Raw genomic sequence first — 24,598 nt, forward strand, 5'->3', positions numbered from 1 at the left:
TTTAAAAAAAATAGACTTTTTCTGACACGCCGGAATTATTCAACTTTTACTACAAAACAATATTTAATCGGAGGGTCGCCGGTTCAAGTCCCGGCACGGACCAAGTCCGGAAACTGGTCTGGTAACTGGAGAGGTGCCAGTCCATTTCCTGAGCACTGCCGAGGTGCCCCTGAGCAAGGCACCGAACCCCAAAACTGCTCTGGAGCGTTCGCTGTGGGCAGCCCCCTCACTCTGAGACCTCTCCATTAATGCATGTCACTAGAACCCTGTTTGTGCATGAGTCTGTATCTCGGCCTATGTGTGTGTTAGACAGAGTGTAAACCGAATTTCCCCTCGTGGGATTAATAAAGTGTAAATTATTATTATTATTATTAATAACGGCAACACACGATAGGATGTCTCCTCATACTTTACATTTATTTATTTCCGCAAACTGCTGATAAAAACTAATATCCAATCATGAGGACCAGGAATAAATCAAACTGTAAGATGTTATCTCAATATTAAACAGCAGTTTATACTTCGTCCACAAGAGGACGCCGTTGTGCACAATACAGATTGTCTCACTTTAATTGACCTTTTACATCGTCAAAATAGTTTCTCAATCAGAGGCCGAGTATGCGTGTCCTAGCAAGAGTTGAGGTGAAGAATTTTTTTAATTTTTTTTTAAAGCAGTCATGAACATGCAGTACAACTTTTTATCCACAGATAGGCAGTAACAGATATATATAGAACACGTGTTTATATATGTTTTTATATATCTATGGGCAGTAATTCCTCTTCTTGGATGCTAACCGCCCTCAAAAACCAACGAAGAAGAGGAACCTGCAGTTTCCAGTTTGAGGTCGGTGGTTCTACATATATACATACACACATAGGTGGTTCGTTAACTCAATAGTAACAAGTAGTTTCTCTTTAATTATTCACTTTCTCAACAATTAAAACAGATGACCACCTTTAACTCTAAAAAAATATGTGAATGTGATGAGAGATTTAACAGACCTTAGTGTGCCTGTCATTGAAACACCGTTGAAGGAGGGTGCCCACCTGATGACCCCTGTCAACCATCCCCCCCTTACTCCTCTCCATCCCCCATTTTGCAATCCCACCCAACCAGGTCCAGCACATAGCACTGTAACAGCACTGAAGCAGCTCCCATGGATGTAGCCTACTGTTACCACTCTACTCAGGTTTCTTGTATCATGGGATTATTCCATCTAGTCCTAAAATTGAACGGATAATTCGAACATTAAAGCGTTAGTTTATATATTGTCCACAGGGGAGCGCTGTTGTGCACTTCAAACTATGTTGCTTCTACAGTTTTCATTCTGAGTCCGCGTTTGAAACTCTTTTTCAGAGATCTATTAGGGGTGGGGACATAATTTTATTTTCCCTATTTTATTTTCAGGGTTTGTTCGAAATAGTCATGAAACTGCAGTACATTTATCAAGAGGGGGGCGGTAATGCCACTTTTTGGACGCCGAGCAAAAACCTACGAAGAAGAACAACATTCAGTTTCCGGTTTGTTTGCGGTGGGGGTGAACTATTTCGCCGGTACGTTCAGTCCGAAGTCAAAAACAATATCTCATTATTAAAACGTTTTCTAAACAAACAAACCCCCTTCACTCAGAGAGACGCACTTATGGTTTTTTTTTTACAGGAGACATCTCTCAGAAAGTTTGAACATAAGTGAACTAACGGTTAGACTCCAGATTGTGGTGGTATGGTAAAAAGTGTGACCGTGCTATCTGGTGACCTTCCGACTGTTCCTCTATTCTCAAGAGTGTCTGTTTGTTGAGTTTATCATTAAAATTAAAATAAATTCATCAGACGACTGTCTAAAGTTGTATTCGTGCAAACGCAACAGAAAAGTACATTACAGGTATATTTTTGTTTCCGTTTAACTACGACAGCCACAAACAGATTAGGCAGGAAGTAACAATTTTGCATAGTCAAAGTTAAACCGAGTTGTTGTCATATATTTCCACAAACTAACAAAGGTTAGATGTAATGGAAAATGTATATTATGATGATTATTTCAGATGTTATATATGCTTGAACGTATCTTTCATCGTCGTGTTTGTTTTAATTTGAAAAGCGGAAGTCCCCCTGTGCTTCTCCGTAACTTGACGCAGCTTGGCTGGGTCACGCTGCAAACCAGCCGGATGTTTTGCGTCGCCAGTATGTGATGGGAACGTTTTTCCTCATTTTCTGTCACGAACCTCACCTTGATGCTGTAGCAGCGGCTCCGACCAGGTGAGTGCACGTGCGCGGCTATGTTGGGGGGAAAAAAAGCTGCAGGTTGTTTTGTGGGTGAAAGCTGCATGCATGCATGCATGCAGGGAGGGAGGTCGTGACGGTGGCTGTGGTTTGCAGTGACCGTGCACGCCCCTGCGCGCTCCTACACAACCATAATATAGTTTCTGTACATTGTGGTTCCCTCAGCAGGCTGAGGGACGAGGGCGCTGCTGGTTTGTTTGTCTCAAAATTCACCTGAAACTACTATAAGAGGAAATGTGTTGTGGTATTTTTGCTGTGGGAAGATAAGGCCTTACGCTTTCAGTGTCTGCCTTTTCTCCACCTGTCTGGTGCTTTATCTGACAGCTGTGTCCGTGATAGTGGCTCCCTGAGGATCAGAATCAGAACCTCTCCAGGTTTGAGTTTAGAGCTTTTGATGGGCGGGGGGGGGGGGTGAGTTTCAGCAGCTGTCCTTTTATTCCATCCATCTTTCCTCACTCTTAACTTTAAGGTTGGCTCTTCAGAGAAAAAAAGAAAACAACCTTTCCTAGATTTAAAGCCCCTAAGATGTGGAGAATACGTTCATCAGACATAAAGTTCATTTGCAAAGATTAAAAACAAAAAAAAACAAAAAAAATCATTATGGTTTCAAACATGTGACCTTCACTGTTTTGCCTCCCACAAACACTTTTTTATTCATTTCAATGAGAACTGCATGCAGCTGACTGCATCTATCCTGGATGTTATTTAGTGTGAGGGGTCGGCAGAGGGTCTCCTGCTGTCCGTCCTATAATCCCTGTTAGTGTTTGTCTGAAGCTGCCTGATGGGCCTGCTGCTGAAAGAGCTATAAATGATGATTGGTTGTTCTGATTATTTAATAACTGATTTTTTCACGCATTTTTCACACAGACTTTGCATGTAGCAGCATCATTGGGTTTTTGCATAGTATCGTTGCTTGAAGGGTCAGTAAACAGGAAACTTTTTCACTGACTTGTTTGTTTTATTATTTGCATGTTGCACTCTATTATTAATCGCTTGAGTTTCACAGATCTTTATTCTATACACGCTTGACAACGTCACAGGTTTTAAAGGAGTGAAACTCAGAACTATATAAATTAAAGAGCCATTTTCTTCTCTTATTTTTTTCTATATTTTTTTTAGCTCATATCTATCAAGCAAGATTTCTAACACTCTTTTTTTCAGTATCATTTTCAAACCTGCCAAATTGGTCTCGTGGTAAGAAGTTGACTTGTCTTCAAATGTTTTACAGTTGTTGTTTTTTTTTTTTAAATCGTCTTCGGACATTTGAGGATTCTGGTTGTTTTTAAGTTTCTTTTTCTTTTGATTGTTGATGAATCAAAAGTAAGTCATTTCAAGAAGTCATGTTGAGTTTCAATATTTTTCTGTTTTGTCAAGGAAATAAAAGTCCTCTTTGGACGCAGCTGCAGGTCAGATGACACCGATGCTGCAGGATTCAGGAATCTGTGCGGCTGCTCTCAGAATGTCTCTCCTTCCTCTCAGCTTCCATTTATCCTGCGTGCATGTGTTATCTGTCAGCAGAAGAGCGAGGAGACGGCTGCTCCTGTTGCTGCAGCAGTTGTCTCCGAGCAGCACACGCACCTGTTTGTTTGGACAGATGGTGGACACAGCGCTTTTCTGTGTCTGCGCGGTTTTTTCGGATGGTGTGCAGCCGCTCAGCTGTCGTCTCTTATCGGCGCGTGCATGCTGACTCGGAGCACATCTTTATTTAATCAGGCTGTTGTGTTCCTGCTGAGACACTAAAGATGATGAAAACAACTTTGATCATTTGGCAGAGAGCGACGCTGAAACCCTCTGACATCATACGTTCTTGTTGCCCACGTTTTGCTGCCAAGATAAATTCTGCTGATTTTGAACTCTGCCTCTGTGGTGTTGATTCAACTTTAGACGCTTTCACCTTTTATTTTTTTTGCAACTTTTACTAAACTTAAAAATAGGGAGGTGTGGTTTGACCTTTTAATATTTGATTCTTTCAACAAGGGGAGGGGCTTCCAAACCTCAGATTTTAAAAGTCAGCGGTGCGTCAATTTCTAAATCTTGCTCTGCAGCTGCTGACGCTCAGCACATTATTAACATGCACCTCGACGATTCTTTACATCCCTACTTAAGCATGAACATTACATTAGGTGCTTTGTACCACAGGACCATTTTCCACAGTACCAGGAACAAACTTTTTAGCTCCTACTCCAACACGAGAGCCAATCCAAATCCACCAACCGCCATTTTTTAATCCCTCAAACATTAGTAAATAGCAGTCGCTTAAAACTCTAAAATTCATCAAAAATTGAAGATCTCATCTTTAAAGTATCTCATGAGACTGAAGCAGAAGAACTCACGTTTGACTTCCTGGTTTCAGAGATATCATCCATATAAAGCCACGTTAGCTGGCTGGCGTCATCCAGAGAGCTTTGTTCATATTTAAAAACATCTTTGACATGCTCTGACAGTGAGAGAGAGAGAGTGGGGAGTGAACAACAGTTTCTGCTTTTTAAAAAGATCCTGTCATGTTGTCAGATATTTAATACAACAGTCGGATCTAATCCGGGCAGAAAACAAGCTCTGTGATTGGCCACTCATGTCCCTAAAGTTCACATTGGTGACTGATATGTGAGTGTGGGTGTCTTTATTTACGAGGATGGGACTTCACTCAGGAGAAGATGTGTGCTGCTTCCGACTCCTCTGCCTGAAGTGTGCTGCAACAAAGAGCGCCACGTCCCCCTCCTCGCACTCTGTAAGGCATAAAACTTTTTGATGTCCGCCCCTCCACACACACACACACACACACACACACACACACACACACACTCGCCCTTTCTCCTTTTCAGCAGCGCCACACTCTCCTCTTTCCTCCTGCACTCTCTTAAAGGCCACGCTGGTCTTTTCTCTCCCCCCCCCCCCTCTCTCTCCCCACAAAGACAAAGGCAGGAGAGTGACTGTGGCGCTCTGTAGCCAGGTGTTCTCCATTGCTGCCCTGGGCTGTAATAGCCCCAGCCCTCACCCTGCAGCTGCCCTCCCCGGCCTCCCATTGTGTGGCTCTATTGTTAGGGCGCCCACCCCTCGTTGATTCATCGGCCACACAGGGGACGCCCTTTCAGACTCAGGAGTGTGTGTGTGTGTGTGTGTGAGGGTGTGTGTGTGTGTGTGTGTGTGTGTGTGTGTGAGTGTGTGTGATGGTGCACGGTGAGTACGCGTGCCTTGGGGAAGCTGGGTGTTGCACGCCTCCTCCTCCTCCTCCTCCTCCTCCTCCTCCTCCTCCTCCTCCTCCCTCTGCATGGTCGCTGCTCCTCATTGTAAGCCCGCCGCGCTCTGATTGGTGGAGCAGCAGCCACTCTAACCGAGGGAATGGCTGACATTGTTGCTCCATCTGTTGTCCCACTCATTGTCCAACTTGTCTGCTTCTGTGGTTCTTCAAAAAAAAAAACCTCCAATCTGTCTGCGGAGGAGACGCAGGCAGCGAGGGCGAGGCGGGAGCTGGATGCTGGATGCTGTGGGAACTTTTTAGACTTTCTCTGTTTCACCCGCTGCGTCTTCTAATCTGGTTTTGGAGGATTTAAATCTGCAGAAATGAGCTCATCCACTCCCCTCTCCTTTCGGGTTTGCTGATCTTTTAGAGCCTGGTAAGTGAGACGGCTTTAACCTGACATACGCGTGAAAGTTCCCTTTTTTTTTGGGGTTGTTTTTTTTATTTTTAAAGAAGCTGTTAGTGTCAGCTCCCTTGATGCCTCTTTTTATATAAATGTAATCATGCAGAAGTTTAAGACAAAAGCACTTGAGGTAGAAGAGGATTTTTTTTATTGTGCGATTTTCAGAAAACAGATAAAACCAAAATATTGCTTTTATAACCTGAAGGAAATAAAATGTCTGTTTCTTCAAATGCGACCAAAATTGGAAATAGTGAACTTTTGTCTTCACTATATTTCAAATGTGCATAAATGTACTAGTGTCATATATTTTCTTAATTTAGTTTGAATGAATATGAACGATCAGAGGAGGAAGATGTTGATTTGTTCTCCTGCTTTTAATGTCTGGCTCTTATTTTGAAAATTTCACTCTCTCTTGTGTCATTGGAACCGAAATGTAAGCTGCAGACGTTCAGCAGGTTCCTGCAGGTGCACAAACGTGTGCATCACTTTTTTTCCAATATGATAAATATGAGGATTTGATCTCATGTTTGATACTGCGGATAGAAGCTGAAAATCATGATCTCAGTCTGAAGAGTTTTTAGTGAGGAGGTGACAGAAGCTTTTTCTGGAGTGCAGATTTTTTTTTCCAGTTTGACCCTGTGTTGATATAAAGTTGTTTTTTGTTTTGTTTGTTTGGAGGAGAGAGAGAGAGAAGTCACAAAGTGCGGGCTTCAGATTTGGGTCACATGGAGGAGGATGCCAAAAATGCTCTGGCTGAAGATGTTTCAGGAGTGTGTATGTGTCTTTCACATCTGATGGTGTGTCCTCAGTGAGTCATGCTGCATCTTTATTGTGGATACAGGGAAGTTGTGTGTGTGTGTGTGGAGGGGAGACACCAATTGCGAGTAGCACTCAGTCGACATCTGTTGCCCCTCTGCTGGCGGGGAAAGCCCGAGCGCGCGCTTTACATACACACACACACACACACACACACACACACACACACACACACACACACACACAATGCTCCCCCACCTCATTATCCGGCCCCCTTACAATACATTTTGCACAGTTACAGGCTGCAGATCCACAACCAGACAACCCCCCCCCCCCCCACACACACACACACACACACACACACACACACAAAGCGCCCGTATACAAAGAACTGTCTGTGTTACATATTCATTACAGCCTCCATCAAAAGCCTGCACTGGTGTGTGTGTGTGTGTGTGTGTGTGTGTGTGTGTGTGTGTGAGCTGATGTTTGAATGATGCACCCTCTCATCCTGCAGGTCTGAGATGTTGTGATGAGGTCACTCTGCCGTTGGTCCGTTAAGACTCAGAAAGTGTTTCGTGTGTGTGTGTGTGTGTGTGTGTGTGTGTGTCAGACCACACGTGAAGAACTTTTAAATAATCCACTCCTATTGAATCGGATCAGCGTGACAATCCATCAATCAATCAATCTTTATTTATGTAGCGTCAGTTCATAACAAGTGTTATCTGGAGCCCCGTCACAAAAAGCAGGAGATCTTACTTATTACTTTATTACAGTTTAGTCCGTCACATCGTGGCGAGAAAAAACTTCCCTTTAACGGTCAGGAATCATCCGGGCTCATGATGGAACAGCCACCTGCTAAAGCTGCACATGTGATGGGATAAGATGCAGAAATAAGGATCGGGAAAAAAGGGGCGGGGCGTTGAGAAGCACTCGGTGTTTTCTTTGCGTTAAATGTTTCGATTCATACCGTCATCGCTAAATTGATCTATGTTTGTATTAATCTCGACGTGGCGGTTCTGAAGAGGCCGAGCGTGAATTTCACCTTTTTCAACAAATTAAAAAGTTCTTCTAAGTTAATTTGACTTGTTTGGACCGTGTTAATCTTTGAACTCTGTTTTACGTTTCATGATGCTAAGCTAACCAGATGTTAAGCAGCCATCATGAATGTTTTTGGCTATTATGAAAATGTCACGAGTAGTAAAATGAGCCGATCTGCTGAAGTGGCACTTCCATCCATTTTAACTTCCAGAAGGTTCCCAAGAACGTGGCGACGTTAGCCAAGCACTGGCGGGTTGTGCTGGTGAAAAGGCGTCTGGGCGGCACCGTTGCTTTGGTGGTTGGTTGATTTCTGAATCATTTTAAAGTCAAGTAAAAAACAGACTTCTTTAAATCATGTTTATTTTAAGCTCCGCCTCCTCCACATGTGTACAGTACATAGAGACACGTGTTGCTCCGAGTTCTTCAGAACAGAACCAGGCGAGAGTGCGTGAACGCCGCGCAGAGACGTAGAGTTACAGCAGCAACAGAAATCTGCTGATTCATGTTCTTGAAGCTCCGCCCCTAATGCCACAGTTTGAATAATTAGATGTTAAACATGAACTAAGAATGAGAAAAGTTACAGGATGAGCAGAAGGTTTTTGTTCCAGACTTATTCATCAGCTCAGTTTGGCCTTTTTGTGTCCAGAAATTCGTCGTAATCGTGCATTCTCTCTAACGACCAGCAGGGGGCCAATCCATGGTTGAATAACAGTTGAGATTAAATAGAAGTTTAAGGGAAAGTGAGTGTACTTGTCTGGGCGTTTGATCACCGCAGTGAATATTTTCCTGATGACTTTCTGGTCTCAGTCGTGGCGTCAGGTCTTCTTGGAGCTGCTGGGTCGTCGTTTAGCGATTCAGAGTTTAATTTAAGCGTCAGCAAAGACGACATGTCTTCCATGCATGGTCTCCGTTTGCCTCGGACAACCAGGGCGATGTCATTCCAGACGCAGAAGAAGACTCGAGGCTCGTTTGCTTCTTGTTGAACGAGGACTAGTCATGTAGTCTCTGTCTTTAATATCTCCTGTGTGACAGGATGATACTTGTTCCCAGGAGGCTTAACGCCATCACATCTCGGCTGCTCGTGTTTAAGTCAGACCTCAGAGACGCTTCATGAAAAAAGAAGGTCCAGGATGTGTCAGGTGTTCCCACCTGCCCCTCGTGTGAGTCACTCTGTGAGCTCGACGTCGTGTGTCTTTTCACGTGTGCGCAGGCCGCGATGCCACCCACGCCGGCGGACGCCAAGGTCCCCATCCTCGTCACTGCTGGAGCTCTTGGGTTGCCACTGAGGCACACTTAAGCCCCGCCCTCCCCCACAGCAGACCTTGTTGTACTGTGCTGCTTTGTGTGTGTGTGTGTGTGTGTGTGTGTGTGTGTGTGTGTGTGTGTGTGTGTGTGTGTGTGTGTGTGTGTGTGTGTGTGTGTGTGTGTGTGTGTGTGTGTGTGTGTGTGTGTGTGTGTGTGTGTGTGTGTGTGTGTGTGTGTGTGTGTGTGTGTGTGTGTGTGTGCACGCTCAGTCTTGGCATTTTAAGGCTGAATGCTTTCAACAGCTGTAGCTTAGCAACAGTAGCGCAGCCTGGTTGCTAGGCAGCTCCTTTTTCATAAAATGCGAACTCACTTGAACCCCGCCTCTCCCCTCCCCCCTCCCTTCTCCGTCTTGAAGTCACTTCCATCATGTTTTGTTCAGAGAGCAGGCCTGTGAGATGTTGAGACCAGCGTCGTGTTGATTAAAGCGTCACAGCAGCAACTTAGCAGACAGTTAAAAACCGAAATAATCACAACGTCATTCAGAAACAAACCGTGTTGGCTGATTCGATCCCCCGTCTGTCCATGTTTTGTCTTCCTCCTGGAAGACGTGCAAAGTTCCTGCAGATCTGATGAAGAATAGGCCACGATTAAAAAGTTCAGATACAAGTTTTAACGTCTCTACAAGGCGGGAACCTGACGACAAGTTAGTAAATGTGTGAACTCAGAGTTATAATGACATGACAGGCTTTGTTTAAATATCCTTGTGTAAAAGTAAACCTTAAACTGCTTTAACCAATCAGAATCTTGAGCCTGGTATCAGGGCGCTGGTGGCCTCAGTGGTCGGTGCGCGAGGCTGAGGTTCAAGTCCGACCCGTGTCGTTCTCTGCTCTCTCTCGTCCTGATTTCTGTCCTGTCCTATGTCTTGACTGACGTATTTATTGATCTGAGTCAGACTAAAGACACTGTGGTTTAGTGGTTTCTAAGACGTCATCTCAACACTGGGTTTCTAACTTTGTGTTTTAGATATATTCGTTTGATTTTCATATCAGGGCGGAGTGAAACCTTCCCGTGAGTCAGATGAGCCGTCACCAGCAGATCTCATTTCCTCACTGGTCTGAATGCACTTTGTTGATTGGCTCGGTGGCGGCGGAGCCCCTCCGTCTTTTAATGAATGACTCCAGCGCCCCACTGGGAAGAAGCATATGGACCTTAATTATCAGGTAGTAAAGGAGGGGGAAGGGTCCAACGGTTAGGGGCTAACGGCTTGCTGCCGCTGTTTTTAAACGGTCTACACACTGCCCCCCCCCCCCTCCCCTCCCCTCCCCCCTCGTGGATTAATGCGCTGTGGCGTGGCCGTATAAAAACACACTCAGTCTAGACTTAAAAAAGCAGGCGTCCATTAATTAGACTGCGAGGCCCCATCGACTCTGTGTCCCCGACTGCTCCCGGACAGGCGGCGCTGAGGGAAACATTTCCATAAGAAGTAAAGGTGACAAGATGGATTTTCCTAAAGTGACAGTCAGTGTTGACTTTGAATCATCACGTCCCTAAAATGCAAATCATCTCCTGTGAATTCCAGGCGATGTTGGACTGGAAGTTGATTTCCTGCACTTTATGGTGAACTTCATGATTTGCATTCAGAGCCAGAAGTTCACCCACCAATAAAAAACAAACAAACAGAACCTGCTGTTACCTTTTCACAAAGGTAAAACTCAAACCCTGAAATATAGAGAATAAAAGTGTCGGATGGGGACGCCTGTAGCCTCCTCACGCAGGCGGCCCGGGTTCGACTCCAGCCTGAGGTCCTTTCCCGCATGTCATTCCCCTCTCTCTCTCCCTGATCTCCCACCCTATCCACTGTCTCTCTCCATAAAAAGGCTGAAAAAAATAATTTAAAAAAAGTGCCGGAGGAGGAAATTATCTCGACAAGCATTTTGTGCGACCACATGAGTTCAACCTCAAAATGTTGACAAAAGAAGTGATTCCACCCGACACAGTGTGTGTTGGATTTGTGTCATGAGCAGTCACAAAAAGGAAACCGACCAATTAAGATAGAGGAAGACCTTTTTTTTCTTTTTTTCCCAACAATCTCAATCTTGATTGTGTCAAGTTGAAAGGAGCATGTCTGATATTTCCATCCTCTCTTTCTTCTTCTTCAGGCCCCGATGAGTCGATCTTTGTGAGAGGGCAGCCTCCCCCCCCCTCCCCCCGGTGTGCTGGATGTCTGTGATAGCTCCATGGGCCAGAAGGACCATGTGGAGGCAGAAGAAGGCCACATCCTCGACCTGGTGCTGGACTTGGAGTATCTCCACGTAGCAGGGGCCGACCGGCAGGCTGGCAGCGCTGACGGGCCCCCTGCTATGGAGGAGCAGGGGGACACCTCCGGCGACAGCTGCACAGCCGATTCCCCTCCTCCGCCAGAGTCGGTGGAAGAAAAAGCCGGGTCGGATGCTGAGATCGAGTCGGCGCCATCTTCACTCGACCCCGATGGAGGAGAGGCGGGGTTAACCCTCAGTAAGAACACCCACCAGCCGCTCTGTCGGACCCAGTGTGTAGACTTAGGCACCGAGGGTCCTCCTGAGCCCCCATCTGAGCCCTCATCAGATCATGACCCTGACACACCTGTCCGGTCCACCTCACCTGAGCCTCCATGCGACCCCGCTGCAGCAGAGCCAGCTCCTGAATCAGGTGGCGGGAAGGAGTACCAGGCGAAGCTGGACTTTGCCCTGAAGCTGGGCTACTCCGAGGAGACGGTGCGGCTGGTACTGTCCAAGCTGGGCCCAGACACCCTCATCAATGACATACTGGGAGAGCTGGTCAAACTGGGCACCAAGTCGGACAGCGAGCAGCCGACCGCCTCGTTAGCCTCCACGTCCTCCTCGTCATCCACCTCTTCCTCCTGTGGGTGCTCCGACCTGCCCGACAGCCAGAGAGCAGACTCGCCGTGTCTGTCCGAGACTCTGTGTGACCAGGACAACCTGCGGCCCGTCGTGGTGGACGGCAGCAACGTCGCCATGAGGTACGCGACCTTTTAGCCGCTATTTAAACCGAATGCAATCCAGTCTTGTAGCAAAGATTCAAAAAACACTTAAAACATGAAATCCAGTTAAAATCACTTTTGTTTGTTGATGATGTTTCTACATTATTTGTTTTCAGTACGTTTTGTGCGCGATTAACACAAAACAGGATGACTTGGATGTGTTGAAAATCAGTTACCATGGTTACCTTTAAGCGTTTAAGAAGTACAGTTTTTAAGTTAAAAAAGCATTTTAAAATATCATCAGAATTGACCTGAATAATCATCTTAAATCATTGTCATCATTTCACAGTGGATTCTGTTTGTCACATATTCTTTATTACTTGCATGCAAAAAAGATTAAACAATCACCTCCTGCTTCTACGTCCTCCTGTAGCCATGGCAACAAGGAAGTGTTTTCCTGTCAGGGCATCCAGCTTGCAGTCGATTGGTTCCTGGAGCGAGGTCACCATGACATCACAGTGTTTGTCCCAGCATGGAGGAAGGAGCAGTCTCGCCCCGACGCCCCGATAACAGGTGACTCTCACAAACGCAGAGGTGATCAAATCCTTTAAACGCGCCTTCGTCAGCGTAAACCTTTAACGTCCTCCTCCACAGATCAGGAGATCCTGCGTCGCCTGGAGAAGGAGAAGATCCTCGTCTTCACTCCTTCCCGGCGCGTCCAAGGTCGCCGCGTGGTTTGCTACGACGACCGCTTCATCGTCAAGCTGGCCTACGAGTCGGACGGAATCATCGTCTCCAATGACAACTACAGAGACCTCGCCAACGAGAAGCCCGAGTGGAAGAAGTTCATCGACGAGCGGCTGCTCATGTACTCGTTTGTCAATGACAAGTAAGTGTGTGTGTGTGTGTGTGTGTGTGTGTGTGTGTGTGTGTAAGTGAAATTTAGTGGATGACTTTAAAGTTACATCGTATAATTCGGCTTTCTGAAATCATTTTACATCATGATGTTAGATTTTAGATATCATGATATATATATATATATATATAAATGCAGCAGCAGCTGACATCACTCGGACTTTAAGGGGACATTTTGAGTTTTTGAATTTATTTGGGTAACCTGAGTGTCTATTGACCCACAACATGTGAAAATGCAGAAAAAGGCTCAGTTTTAATATTTTCTCAGTTTGTGACATCACAAGTCGGAAACTGTTAAGAAAACTCCCTCTCCTCCCCTGGTATCTCCTCCCATGGACTCCACCTCCAGCCTAGAGTAAAACTTTTGTGCAGGTCCGCCATTTTTATTCTCACTGCAGAGGAGCGATGTCTACTGGGTAAACTCAGGGGGCGGGGCTTATTGCATTTAAAGAGACGCACACACCAAAACGGAGCGTTCAGAGAGCTGGTTTCTGCAGGGTCACAAACCTCCTCTGCTGCTTGATTCATGTTCATCTGGACCACAGGACAGACACACAGATGTTTCATTTAGAGCACAGGTGGACTGTTTGAAAAGGTGAAAAAAGGGGATGATATGTCCCCTTTAATAGAAAAACTAATGTCACGCTCTCTGAGTCCTGTAACTATCGTGTCCTTCCTTTTCAGGTTCATGCCCCCAGATGACCCTCTGGGTCGTCACGGCCCCAGCTTAGACAACTTCCTGAGGAAAAGGCCCATCATGCCCGAGCAGAAGAAACAGCCTTGTCCATACGGTGAGAACACAAACACCAACACACATCTGGTGTCTCTCAACTTCCTCTTGAACACACTCAGAGATTCAGTCAGCTGGTCAATCAAGCACAGTGATACCATGGTGAGAAATCAGGTCCCTGTGTGCAGGTGTTAAGTCCTGCTTGAAAAGGAAATCCACCTCTAAATGACGCTTGTCAACATGAAGTGCTCTTAACCTCCCTGACTAAAACCCCCACAGAGAATCTAGAGCTCGAGGAGAGACACGAGACGATACAGTCAAGCTGAAGGCCGCTGAGCAGAGCCGCATTCATTCATTCATGCAAAGTGAACCCTGACCTGGCACTGAGTGCATGAAGTAAAATATGGAGGCTGGACCTTTTTAACCTTTTCAAAAAATAAACTCACTGATTTGAATAGTTTGAGCATAGTTGCTTCTGCTTCTGAACTATTTCGTCACCTTTCTGTCTTTACTCCAGGAAAGAAGTGCACTTACGGCCACAAATGTAAATACTACCACCCTGAGAGAGGGGCTCAGCCTCAGCGCGCTGTGGCTGACGAGCTCCGTGCCAGCGCCAAGACCTGCGTCACTACAAAGCACCAGCTGGACTCCGGCCTGGTGAAGAGCCACAGCGTGCCGGCTGGCAGCATTGAGGCGAAGAAAGGAGCCCCGAAAAGACAGTCCGACCCGAGCATCCGCGCTCTGTCCTACGGCGACGCCGAGGAGAAGCTGCTTGCGAAAAGTCGTCTGGAGAGCCAGAAGAGCGGCCTGTACGGCAGCAGCGGGGGTTTGACCATGTCGCCTGCTCCTCCATCCGCTCTGAGCCTCCCGCAAGAGCAGCAGCCCAGAGCGGCCGCTCCTCATGCTCTCCCAGCGCCAGGCCACGATCTTTACCCTCACTGTGAGTCTCCAGATTTAAGCTACTACTCTGTAACGCGTGCCTACTCTGGCCTGAGCCTCTCCTCCAGGCGGAGCCCGGACTGTCGCTTCCCCAACGACACAGACCTGCGGCTGGGCTCGCTGGGCTCAACGGGATCCGAATGTGGGAGCGAGAGCAGCGTGAGTTGCGGCAGCAGCTGCGACTCGTACGGCGAGCGGCCGTGCCCCGGGTGTCCCCCTGACGCCTTACTGGAAGACGGTATGCATTTCACCAACCCTCACAGTCGACTCTATCCGCACCACCCGGCGTCGAACCAGGAACTCTGTGGACTCCACCCTGCTGAGTACACGACAATCCAGCACAGCCACGCGTCTAATCCTGCGGTCCACAGCTACCACCTGAGCGTAGCACGCGTGCAGACCTGCTCTCACGATCAGCCTCCACCTGAAGCCCCCCCAAAGCGCCCCCTCTACCCCTTGCCCCCTCATCTCCAGCACCAGCAGCTGGCTGCACGCTCCAGCTGCCCAGGTGACTACCACTCCCTGCCCCAGTCGAACCCTCACCCCCCTGGCTCTCCCCTTGGCCGCTGCCTGGCCCCCACCCGAGCAGAGAGCGTGTCAGACTCGCACCTGTATGAGCACCTCTCCGCGTCGCAGCATCACCACCGCGCAAAAGCTCTCCCCGGGTGGGATTCGTACTACAGGCAGCCTCCGTTACCCCCATCCAGATACGAGCAATCGGCCTATCAGAGCCTACCTGACACACGCCAGTCTTCCTGGCATTCCCCTCCCTGGGCGCAGGACGGCTACGCCCCCCACCACTCCTCTCACCCGGCCCTTCACCCATCCCCGTCACATTACCTGAACCACCCGTCTCACCCTCCTCCTCCTCACCCGGCGAGCACCCCGTACAGCTCTCACCTGTCCGTGCCCTCGCACGCCCAGCCCTCCTACATGCACCCGGAATCCTCCGCGCACAGCCGCTACGAGGACGTGAGGGAGAAGGTGTACGTGAACCTGTGTAACATCTTCCCCTCGGAGCTGGTGAGCCGGGTGATGGCAAGGAGCCCCCACGTCACCGACGCCCAGCAGCTCGCGGCAGCCATCCTCACGGAGAAAGCCCAAACACGATACTGACAAAACACACACACAAAAAGAAACAATCATCACAAATAAGAAAACAGCTTGAGTTTGACTATACAAACTGGAACTTGCCTTTTTGAAAAGTTGGAAGCGCGCCGGGTTGCCTAAAAGTTTTTTTTTAATTCTGATGGCATTAATGAGACAATACAGAACCTAAATCCAACTCAAGTCACTGCCTACAGATTAGTTATTTATTCAGGACATCAATCGACGCTTCTTAGATGAAGAACTCGTGCATAAAATTCAAACTGCACTTTTTTTTTTGTTGGCATCTTCTTCATACCTTCACACAAGACCAGATTTTGACAGTGACACCTGTTTAAAAAAAAAGACCTCGAGGGTCATTTCTTCATCTCTAGTTGCGAAACATTGCCAAGTAATTTCTCCAGTGAAGACGCCACTGGGCTACTTTTTCTCCAAACGTGATCCGTAGTGTTCAAAAACGCCGCTCCTTTTCCAGTCTATCAAAATAAAACCGTTTTCAATCAGGTGGCATCAAAAAGAATCAGAGTTGAGGACTTTTAAGAGTCGACTTTTTTTTTTTTTTTTTTTTTGCAGTCAATAACCTCGTGGTACTCCGTCATAACATGCTGTTTTCAAATTACGACTTGACTGTGTACTATATTTATCTGTTTGTGTGTGCTGGTTGAAAGATGGCCGTCTTGTTGAAGAGGACGTCAGTATTGGTCAGAGTTGTAGCTGTAGAGATGGGTGACCCTGTCGTGTGTACCTTAGTTTTAGTAAGGGACATCTCTCTCTCTCTTTCTCTCTCTCTCTCTCTCTCTCTCTCTCTGGCCCTTTATTCTGGGTCATCGCTGGTATCTGCTACAGACGGAGAACATCACAACATGATGAGTCGATAAAACTCGTATAAATATGTAAATATATTTAACTGATTACCTTGCTGTGCTTTCGTTGAGCAGCGTCTCGTGTCGTCTGTAGCAGATCCCAGCTGAATCCATGCTAGACAGAGAAAACCTTGTTTGATACAAATTGTATCATTAACTAAGTCGCTGGTGTTATATACAGTACATGGACTTGTTGATCTGTATTTACCAAACACTCTTGCTGTTTTGTTGCTAAATGAGGACGTGCATCGACGACGGCTCCATTCCAATCGAGGTGTTCCCACTTTGAATCTTGTGGAAGTTGTTTTGAGACAATAATTTCACGTTTGTTATAGAACAAAGGGAGCTGTCTGCCTACTTAGTTTAGGTAGCACAGCCTCTTTCATCTGCGCTTTTTGGGTTTGAAGCTGGCTTATGTTTTTACAGGGGCTTTAATGAAATCACACGTTCACGAGTTCACAGAGGTCGGGGTCCTCTCGCTGCTCAGGAAGTTAAAGGTGCACTTTGTAGATTTGGTAGTCAAATTTGACAGTTGGAGAAACAAATTCATTTTATGTGATATTTTCTGAATGAATACAAAACGTCTGCCAGCTGACCCCCCCCACTCATAGCATTTTATCCTCAAACAGTTCCAGGGACCAGATTTTCCTCTGAGGACAGTTTGTGTAAAAAGTTCTGAACATCACAGGATCTCCAACTTTCTCATTTCTCTGCCAAAACTCCAGAGTGCACCTTTAATGTCCGATTAAAGACGCTTCAACTGAACTATTAAAATAATAGAAAAAGTTTTTTAATCATTAAAGAATCATAAAATAAATTGGACAGACCCCAACCGTGTTTACTAAGTGTTAAACCCAGATATATCCTGAATCCCATGATGGCCATGATACATGATACAGAACAATCTACCTGAGCACTTCCTGCTAATTTTCTGATTCTGATTGTGCATAACAAGATGAAGTCTCCGTAGAGCCATGAAAACATACAGTTTCCCAGTCGAAAACTCTGCTTAGAGTTTAGCTCAAATTTGACGTCTATAGAGACGACAAAATATCCATGAAATGAAGAAGATAAAGAATTATAACGACAAACAACACTTTCTGGAGTAGTAATGTCAAGTAGACAACCCTGCAGAATTTTAGATATTTAAATCAGTATTTGACTTCTAAAGTTCTTGATGAAATGTGAGCAGGAGGATTTCGATGTAAAAGTGGCCACCAGGGGATTTGAGTAAAGCTCTTCATACAGTTCATCACAAGCCAGCTACACAAAGCCCACAGGTTCTTTTCCAGTCCAACGTGTCCCATTGTACCGATCATGAATAACTGTACAATAGCACGTGCCGTCGATGGGAGAACCTTTTAGTACATTGAAGAAGCGCCTTCGTTCTGGCCTCCTGGCACTGTGTGTCAGTGTGGCACCTGAGCGTGGGCCCAAAGTAATGCCTCTTCATGGCATTGTGCTTATGACACATCCAATACTCTGAACTATGTTCAGCTATCTGTTATGCATGTTTTTTTTCTGCATGTTTTTCTTTGGTTTGATTTGTATATATAGCTATTCTTTGTCCTGGATGTTTTGACTCGCCATACCTGTGACATGATGCTGTAAAGATTTCTCTCGGCTGACTTCTTCTATGATACGTGACAAAAGTGTCACGATTATTCTCTGTTTAAATTATATTTACATTATCCAGTAGAGTAACAGTGGAACTTATTATTGTAACATTTTAAACTGTAACTGTGATTGTTCATTAAAGAAAGTGCTACTAGAGTATTGTGACTACTTAAGAGTTTTTATTTAACTTGCATGCTAAAACACATATTTGTGTTTCATTTCATGGGACTATGGTATGTTTTTTGTTTTTTTTAACAGAGGTAAGAGGGGGGTTTTTTTCTGCCAGAACTCATGTTGGAGAAACAGCACCATCTTGTGGCCAGTTTTGTTCTTACAAGTCCTGGTCAGCAGAGGACCTTTTCACAAGGTGTTTTTATTGACACCTTGTAAAAAGGTGATTATGTCCGAGAAAAAGGCAAGTATGTGTACCTGAATGTATCACCTATTTCAAATACTTTAAATCAATGTGACCATAATTGCATATGTGTTTTTTCTTTCTTTCTTAGAGTTGCAGATGTGGTTCATTCGTGTCTGCCAGCTTTAACGTTGTTGGAGAAGAGGTGCCATCTGGTGGACAGTGTTGTTCCTGCTTTGTTGATGCCTTTGACTGGTCGCTGTTACTGGGAGGTCGAGTGGGATGGAAAGGTTTACATCGCAGTGAGTTACAGAGGCATTGCAAAAAAAGGAGACAGCGATGGCTCTAAGTTTGGAGGGAACGATCAGTCCTGGAGTCTGACCTGCACTGACGGAGGATACAACGCCTGGCACGACAACAGCACAACACTCATCTCTCCTCCTCCGTCTCGCACAGAGTGGGAGTCTACGTGGACTGTCCTGCTGGAACTGTGTCATTTTACAGAGTCTCCGCTGACAGCCTGACCCACCTCCACACCTTTAACACCACAATCATGGCACCTCTTTATGCCGGGTTTGGGTACGGGGTCAAGTTTAACGCTTCGGCTCTTCTGTGCCAACTCTAGACCATCTGTAAGAGGAACATCTTCCAGAGTGTTTTGGACCAAGTTGGACGGGTTGCAACCAAAGTGTTTGCTGCTAGCTGCTAGCTTTTGCACTGCTAGCTAAAAAACGACATGTTCTGACATTCATTGGGACACAGCTGTACTTCCTGTATACTAGTTTGGTATTTATTTAAGAGATGTTCTTTATTTGTAAATATATTTATTTTCTTATTGCGTGGTCCTTTACAAGCAGACACATTTGTCCTCATCATGCGAAATCAAGCATTCAATAACCAGACCTGTGTTGAACCAAATCAACCCGACCTTTGCCCCCCACCTTTTATAAAAAGTAAAGATGAAGGGCATCATTTCCAAGCAGAGAAGTTTGTTGTGCTCTCTGACATGGTGGCGTGTAAATATAATCAGAAACAATACCGTGATGAAGATTAAGACTATCGAACCACACTCATGACACCAATGGTCATTACTCACAAAGCCTGTCAAAGTAGAAAAAGGAATCCCGACTGGAGGTTCACATGTAGAATCAATTAAAAAGTGACGGGGGTTTGTGTGGCTGCTCCTGCCTTTGGAGGCATTTTTAATAAGGGCACCACACATTTTAGTTTCATAATGAATTCTGGTGACTTGGCTTTGATCATGATGAATAACAATGACAATATATGGCACAGAATTATTCCAGGCACTTTCCCAACTCTTGGGACGACGTCTCCCCTGTTTCTGATTTATTTACGGTTATGTGATTTCTCAGTCTTGTTTGTTTGTAGGTTTGCAGAGAGAGAGAGAGTGTGCTTTATTTGTTTGCAGAAAAACGCCACCCCTGTCACTGGAGCAGCCGCATGGATTGCTGACGATGCCCGGGTCTGTTTTTCTGGCATGGAGCCGATGCGGCCCCGATAACTCTGCCGTCTCCAGTTTAAAACCTTGAAACAGCAATTAATACGTCTCCTTACTCCACTCTGACTGAAACAGCTCAGCCTCATTTCTGAATGAAACTAAATCAACAGAGTCAATGCATGGAGACACACTTCAAAAACAGCCATGGTCTGATTGTCGTTTGACCTTGTTGTTTATTGTGAGAGATGGGGCTATTATTTTATGATCGTGCAAATTCTGGATGTTTGTTTCAGAATTAACACTCCACCCAAAGTAAATGGTGCCTTGTATATGCGGTGGTTCGAGCCCTTCAAACTGTCAATGTGTTTTGCTGAATAAAAGTGATAATGCAGTTGGAAATACTCCTCTAAAGGCAAGTTTGAACACTTAAACTGTCACATCTAATGCCTTGAAGAAAACTGAATATATTTTCTCCTTTTCCACTAAGAGGCAGATAAACAGGCCTTTTTTCTTAGCCCCTCCCACTCATAGTATGCGTCATCCTGCATAAGACCACAACTTTTAACTGATTGTTTTTTGTCTGAGTATTCCCGAAGATGTCAAACTAGTTTACAATTTCAAATTAAAAATCTTGAAACTAAAAATATTAATCCTTATTTGATTCATTAAATATATAATAATGCATTAGACTGTGTGTCACTTATTTCAATGCACTCCTGGACATTTCTCGGGCACAGCAAGGGAGCAAGACGTGTCCTTAAAAGGATGAAGAGTTTGACAGTTTCTCCTTGCATGTACATTACTCCCTTGTGTAATTTGAGGTATGTAATCACAGTAATAATGAAGACTGTAGCATGAAATACAACCATAATAAAGAGTAGTATGCAGCCGTATTAATAGCACAAAGTTTTTTTCCCCAGAGGTTTAAGAAGCCATGAAAATGAGTCAGACTGTTTCTCCTGCACCAAGTTGAGCAGCTGCATTGGGTACTGAAGGGAAAACGTGATGTTCACTGTGGATGCCTTGGGTTTTTTTCTCCCATCATGCCTCGACCATGGAGCTACATACATTCCAAGAATTTGAGCCCATGTGAACATAGAAAGCTGCCAGATGTTTTCATCTCAGCCGACATGCTGCCATATGGTGTGTGATTGTCTGTGGGAAAAGGAGGAAGGTGGTGTGTGTGCATGTGTGTGTGTGTGAGTGAGTGTGTTGACTCCAATTGAGGGACTGAATCCCGATCGTCCTAGCCTGACTTCATCTGGATTTATACCAATGTAAGGTTTTTAAACTATCCCAATGTCCTGAAATTGAAAGCACAAAATCCCAATACAAACAACAGGGTGGCTGAGTGGTTAAGAAACTGGACTCCAATCCAAGAGGTTGAGTGATTGACTCCCATTGGATACTTTAAGACTTGATCTGGATTTTTCCCAATGGAAAAGATTTTGAACTAACTTAAATCCTAAAATGGAAAGGTCAAAGCCCCCAAACGAGAGGACTAAGAAAGTCAGGTGGTGGTGTAGTGGTTAAGAAACTTGACACCAATCCAAGTGAATGAGGGCTTGAACCCCGTATGACCTGTCCTGACCTAACCTGGAAAAGTCTTTTAACAAGCCCAATGTCCTGATATTGAAAGCACAAAATTCCTAAACGAGCAATGCAATACAAGGAATGTGGTGGTGTAGTGGTTAAAGAACTTGTCTCTAATTCAAAAGCTTGAGGGATTGAATCCCGTTCCACCTGTCCTGACCTAACCTGTATTTTTCCCAACAGAAAAGATTTTGAACTACCTTGAGTCCTAAAATGGAAAGGTCAAAGCCCCCAAACGAAAGAGCATTGATGGTCAAATGGTGGTGAAGTTGGTGACTCCAATCTATGAGATTGAAGGATTGAATCCCATTCCACCTAACCTGGAGAGGTGTTTTAACTATCCTAATGTCCTGAAATTGAAAGCACAAAATCCCTAAACTAGCAACCAGATTAAGGACCAGGGTGGTGCAGTGGTTAAGAAACTTGACTCCAGTCCATGAGGTTGAGGGATTGAATCCCATTTGACCTAAACTGGGAAAGTCTTTTAACGATCCTAATGTCCTGAAATTGAAAGCACAAAATCCCTAAACTAGCATAGAGAGCAAGGCCCAGGGTGGTGCAGTGGTTAAGAAACTTGACTCCAGTCCATGAGGTTGAGGGATTGAATCCCGTTTGACCTAAACCAGTAAAGATTTTTAACTATCCTAATGTTCCTGAAGGAAAAGGGTGGTGTAGCGCTTAAGAAACTTGACTCCAGTCCGTGAGATTGAGGTATCGAATCATGTTTAACCAATTCAAACAAAATCTGGCTTTACTGCAGTGGAAAAGATTTTAATTTGTACTAATATAATTTTAATAAGGAGGCCAACAATGGTTTTCAACTAATCATGCTGTCACAAGAAAAGGACAAATCCTTTATGACCAATAAGACTTTAGTATGTCTATGGAGAAGTGGTTTTGTCAATTGACTTCAATCCAAGTGGTTGAAGGATCAATTCCCAATCAATCCCCCAAAACAAATCTAGGGTTAGTCTTATTACAGAATACGTACTTTGAACTACCTCAAATACAAAATGGAAATGTCAAAGGCTCCAAACAAGCACACAGATCAAGTGGGGTGGTAGTGTAGTGGTTAACACAGTTGACTTCAAACCAAGAGGTTGATGGATCGATACCCGATGGACTTCTCCTGACATGATCTGGGTTTCTCCCACTGGAGAAATTTTTAAACTATCTTGGAGTCCTGAAAGGACAAAGCCTTGAAACTAGCAAGCAAAGCAGCAATGGCGTAGTGTTTACAAGCGAAGACACCATAACAAGAGGTTGACTGTTCATATCGTGGTTGTGCCAGAAGTGACGAAGTTGATTTAGAGCAGTTCTAATGTTTCAAAATGAAAAGAACAATACCTCGAAAGCGCTCCTCACGGCTTTGCGTGAGTTCAAAATATTCAACTTCGCAACATATTTGCTTGATACTTAGATGTGACAGCCAATTATTATTTACAGAAATTCAGATGTCCGCAGACAACGAAGTCTGCGAAGAACAATTTTTCTGACTTCACTCATTAAGTAAAAGACAGCGATAACAGTATCCACTTTGGCTGAATAGCTGAAAGGAGACATAAACAAACACAAAAGGTGACAAGCCCCTCCCCCTCGGCTTGTCACTAATGGATTAGCCAGGCAAAACTACGCTTAAATAAATGTAATCAACACAATGACGTTCAAATGAACGTCGGCAAATAATGAGAATTACCTTTTTTTCCGCGTTTGGGCTGTAGCCAGCTTGTGTGCCTCCTGCTGGACCACTAGCACGCCACTAGCATGGCCTCGCCACACCCTCTCGTTAGCCATTATTGACTACACCTTTGCGTTTTTTACCCCACAAGTCAGTTGACTGCAGTGAAGCCGTCGGAGCGGTCACACATTGAGTCCTGAGGGAAAAACCAAGTGGTTTTTTCAAACTTATAAAAAAATGCTAATGAAATAGTTCTTTCAAGAATTTCATTATAAAGCCTTTAAACTTATTTCTCACTACCAACTACAGAAAGTGAGCAAACCAAAAAAATATGCTTTAAAATTAGTTTTCTGCAGTGGCTAATAGCAGTAGCTAGCATTGTTGGCTAAAATGGAGGGAAAAGCTCTCAAAACCCAAGAATTCAATGTGAAAACTGCAGTGGAGCTTTACTTTAACACATGAACACGTTGATACCGTTACAGAAAAGATTAAGCCTTCAAAGAGTAAGTCAAATACTTTTTTGTTTGTCAATTGTTTGTCTCTCAGCATGCTTGTTAGCTTTTTTGCTTCCTGACTGCTAACTTTTTGAAAACTGTTTTCAAAGGAACAATTGAAGCGGGTACGGCACGTGATATGAATACTTTGCTGCCATGGAAGAAATTTACTTTAAAATGTAAGTTGAAATTAATCAAGTTTTCTCTCAGTCCTAGCATTCTTTTTGATTACTAACTTTCTTAAACTGGTCTCAACAGGAACTGAGCACCATGTGGCCATGAAAAAACTACCAAAAGTACCGTAAGTCACATTTTTAGTTTTTTTTTTTTTCTGTTTCTATCTCCTCTGTCCAATTTTCTTTGCTAAACCTGTCTGCTGCTGTTTGTTGGCATATGTAACTGCTGGCTTTGTTCTTGATGATTTGGAGGTGTTGCTATAAGCTAGTTAGCTGTTCTGCTGCATGGAGAAAGAAATCTCACTGAGGCTTTTAAATGTTTCTTAACTTATTTTGCATACCTGTTTGCTGGTCTTGTGCTGAGGTCGGCTTGCTGTTGGTTTTCTTCTTGATTTGTTGGTTTATACTTGTTTTTACTTGTCTTTTTATGTTGCATGAGTTTCTTGTGAGCTCCTGAACAGCTTCTTGCAGCATGTGGGGTTGATTGCAGCATGTGGACAAAGGCTGCTAGCTGCTGGACAATTTCCTCTTGCATGGTTTGCTAAACTTACGAGGCCATGGGGGCATTTGTTTTTCTTGAATACGACACTGTTAAATAACAGTTTGTCCTTCATACATACTTGGTTGCTTTTAGTGTCTGTAATTATCAGCGGAACAATTTATAAAGAAAAAACAGAGCACTTAAAATGTCTTTATATAAAAAAAGATAAATTACATTTCAAAATTTCG

At 44.7% G+C, this 24,598-nt stretch overlaps 1 protein-coding gene and 1 long non-coding RNA gene across 8 annotated transcripts in view; both read left to right on the top strand.

The window, feature by feature from the left end:
* The first annotated feature begins 1,536 nt into the window (after window positions 1–1,536).
* On the top strand, window positions 1,537–18,270 carry LOC306819060 (putative ribonuclease ZC3H12C). 6 transcript variants are annotated; one of them, XM_079336825.1, is made up of 7 exons: window positions 1,537–1,882; window positions 2,099–2,256; window positions 11,123–11,982; window positions 12,377–12,516; window positions 12,598–12,832; window positions 13,543–13,649; window positions 14,106–18,270. In XM_079336825.1, the coding sequence occupies exons 3-7, from the start codon at window positions 11,201–11,203 to the stop codon at window positions 15,641–15,643; spliced, it is 2,802 nt and encodes a 933-aa protein (XP_079192951.1). In that variant the 5' UTR covers window positions 1,537–1,882; window positions 2,099–2,256; window positions 11,123–11,200; the 3' UTR covers window positions 15,644–18,270. The 6 variants fall into 6 exon arrangements, with proteins under 6 accessions (XP_079192951.1, XP_079192952.1, XP_079192953.1 ...); XM_079336826.1 differs by having other exon boundaries at window positions 1,556–1,570; XM_079336827.1 differs by lacking the exon at window positions 1,537–1,882 and adding an exon at window positions 10,046–10,183 and having other exon boundaries at window positions 2,007–2,266.
* Window positions 18,271–23,578: 5,308 nt separating this feature from the next.
* LOC306818525 overlaps window positions 23,579–24,598 on the top strand; it is a 29,484-nt gene continuing 28,464 nt past the window's right edge. For both annotated transcript variants that reach the window (XR_013778270.1, XR_013778271.1), the window contains exons 1-3: window positions 23,579–23,702; window positions 23,804–23,872; window positions 23,952–23,989. This is a non-coding gene — a long non-coding RNA (uncharacterized lncRNA). The remainder of the gene's footprint in view (window positions 23,703–23,803; window positions 23,873–23,951; window positions 23,990–24,598) is intronic.

The sequence above is a fragment of the Symphodus melops genome (genome assembly GCF_947650265.1).
Source record: "Symphodus melops genome assembly, chromosome: 23".
Lineage (NCBI taxonomy): Eukaryota > Metazoa > Chordata > Actinopteri > Labriformes > Labridae > Symphodus > Symphodus melops.

Coding starts and splice junctions, on each gene's coding strand:
- LOC306819060 (XM_079336825.1), top strand. CDS start 11,201: ATGGGCCAGAAGGACCATGTGGAGGCAGAAGAAGGCCACATCCTCGAC. Junction 12,517..12,597: donor CCCCGACGCCCCGATAACAG/GTGACTCTCACA, acceptor CCTCCTCCACAG/ATCAGGAGATCCTGCGTCGC. Junction 12,833..13,542: donor TACTCGTTTGTCAATGACAA/GTAAGTGTGTGT, acceptor CTTCCTTTTCAG/GTTCATGCCCCCAGATGACC.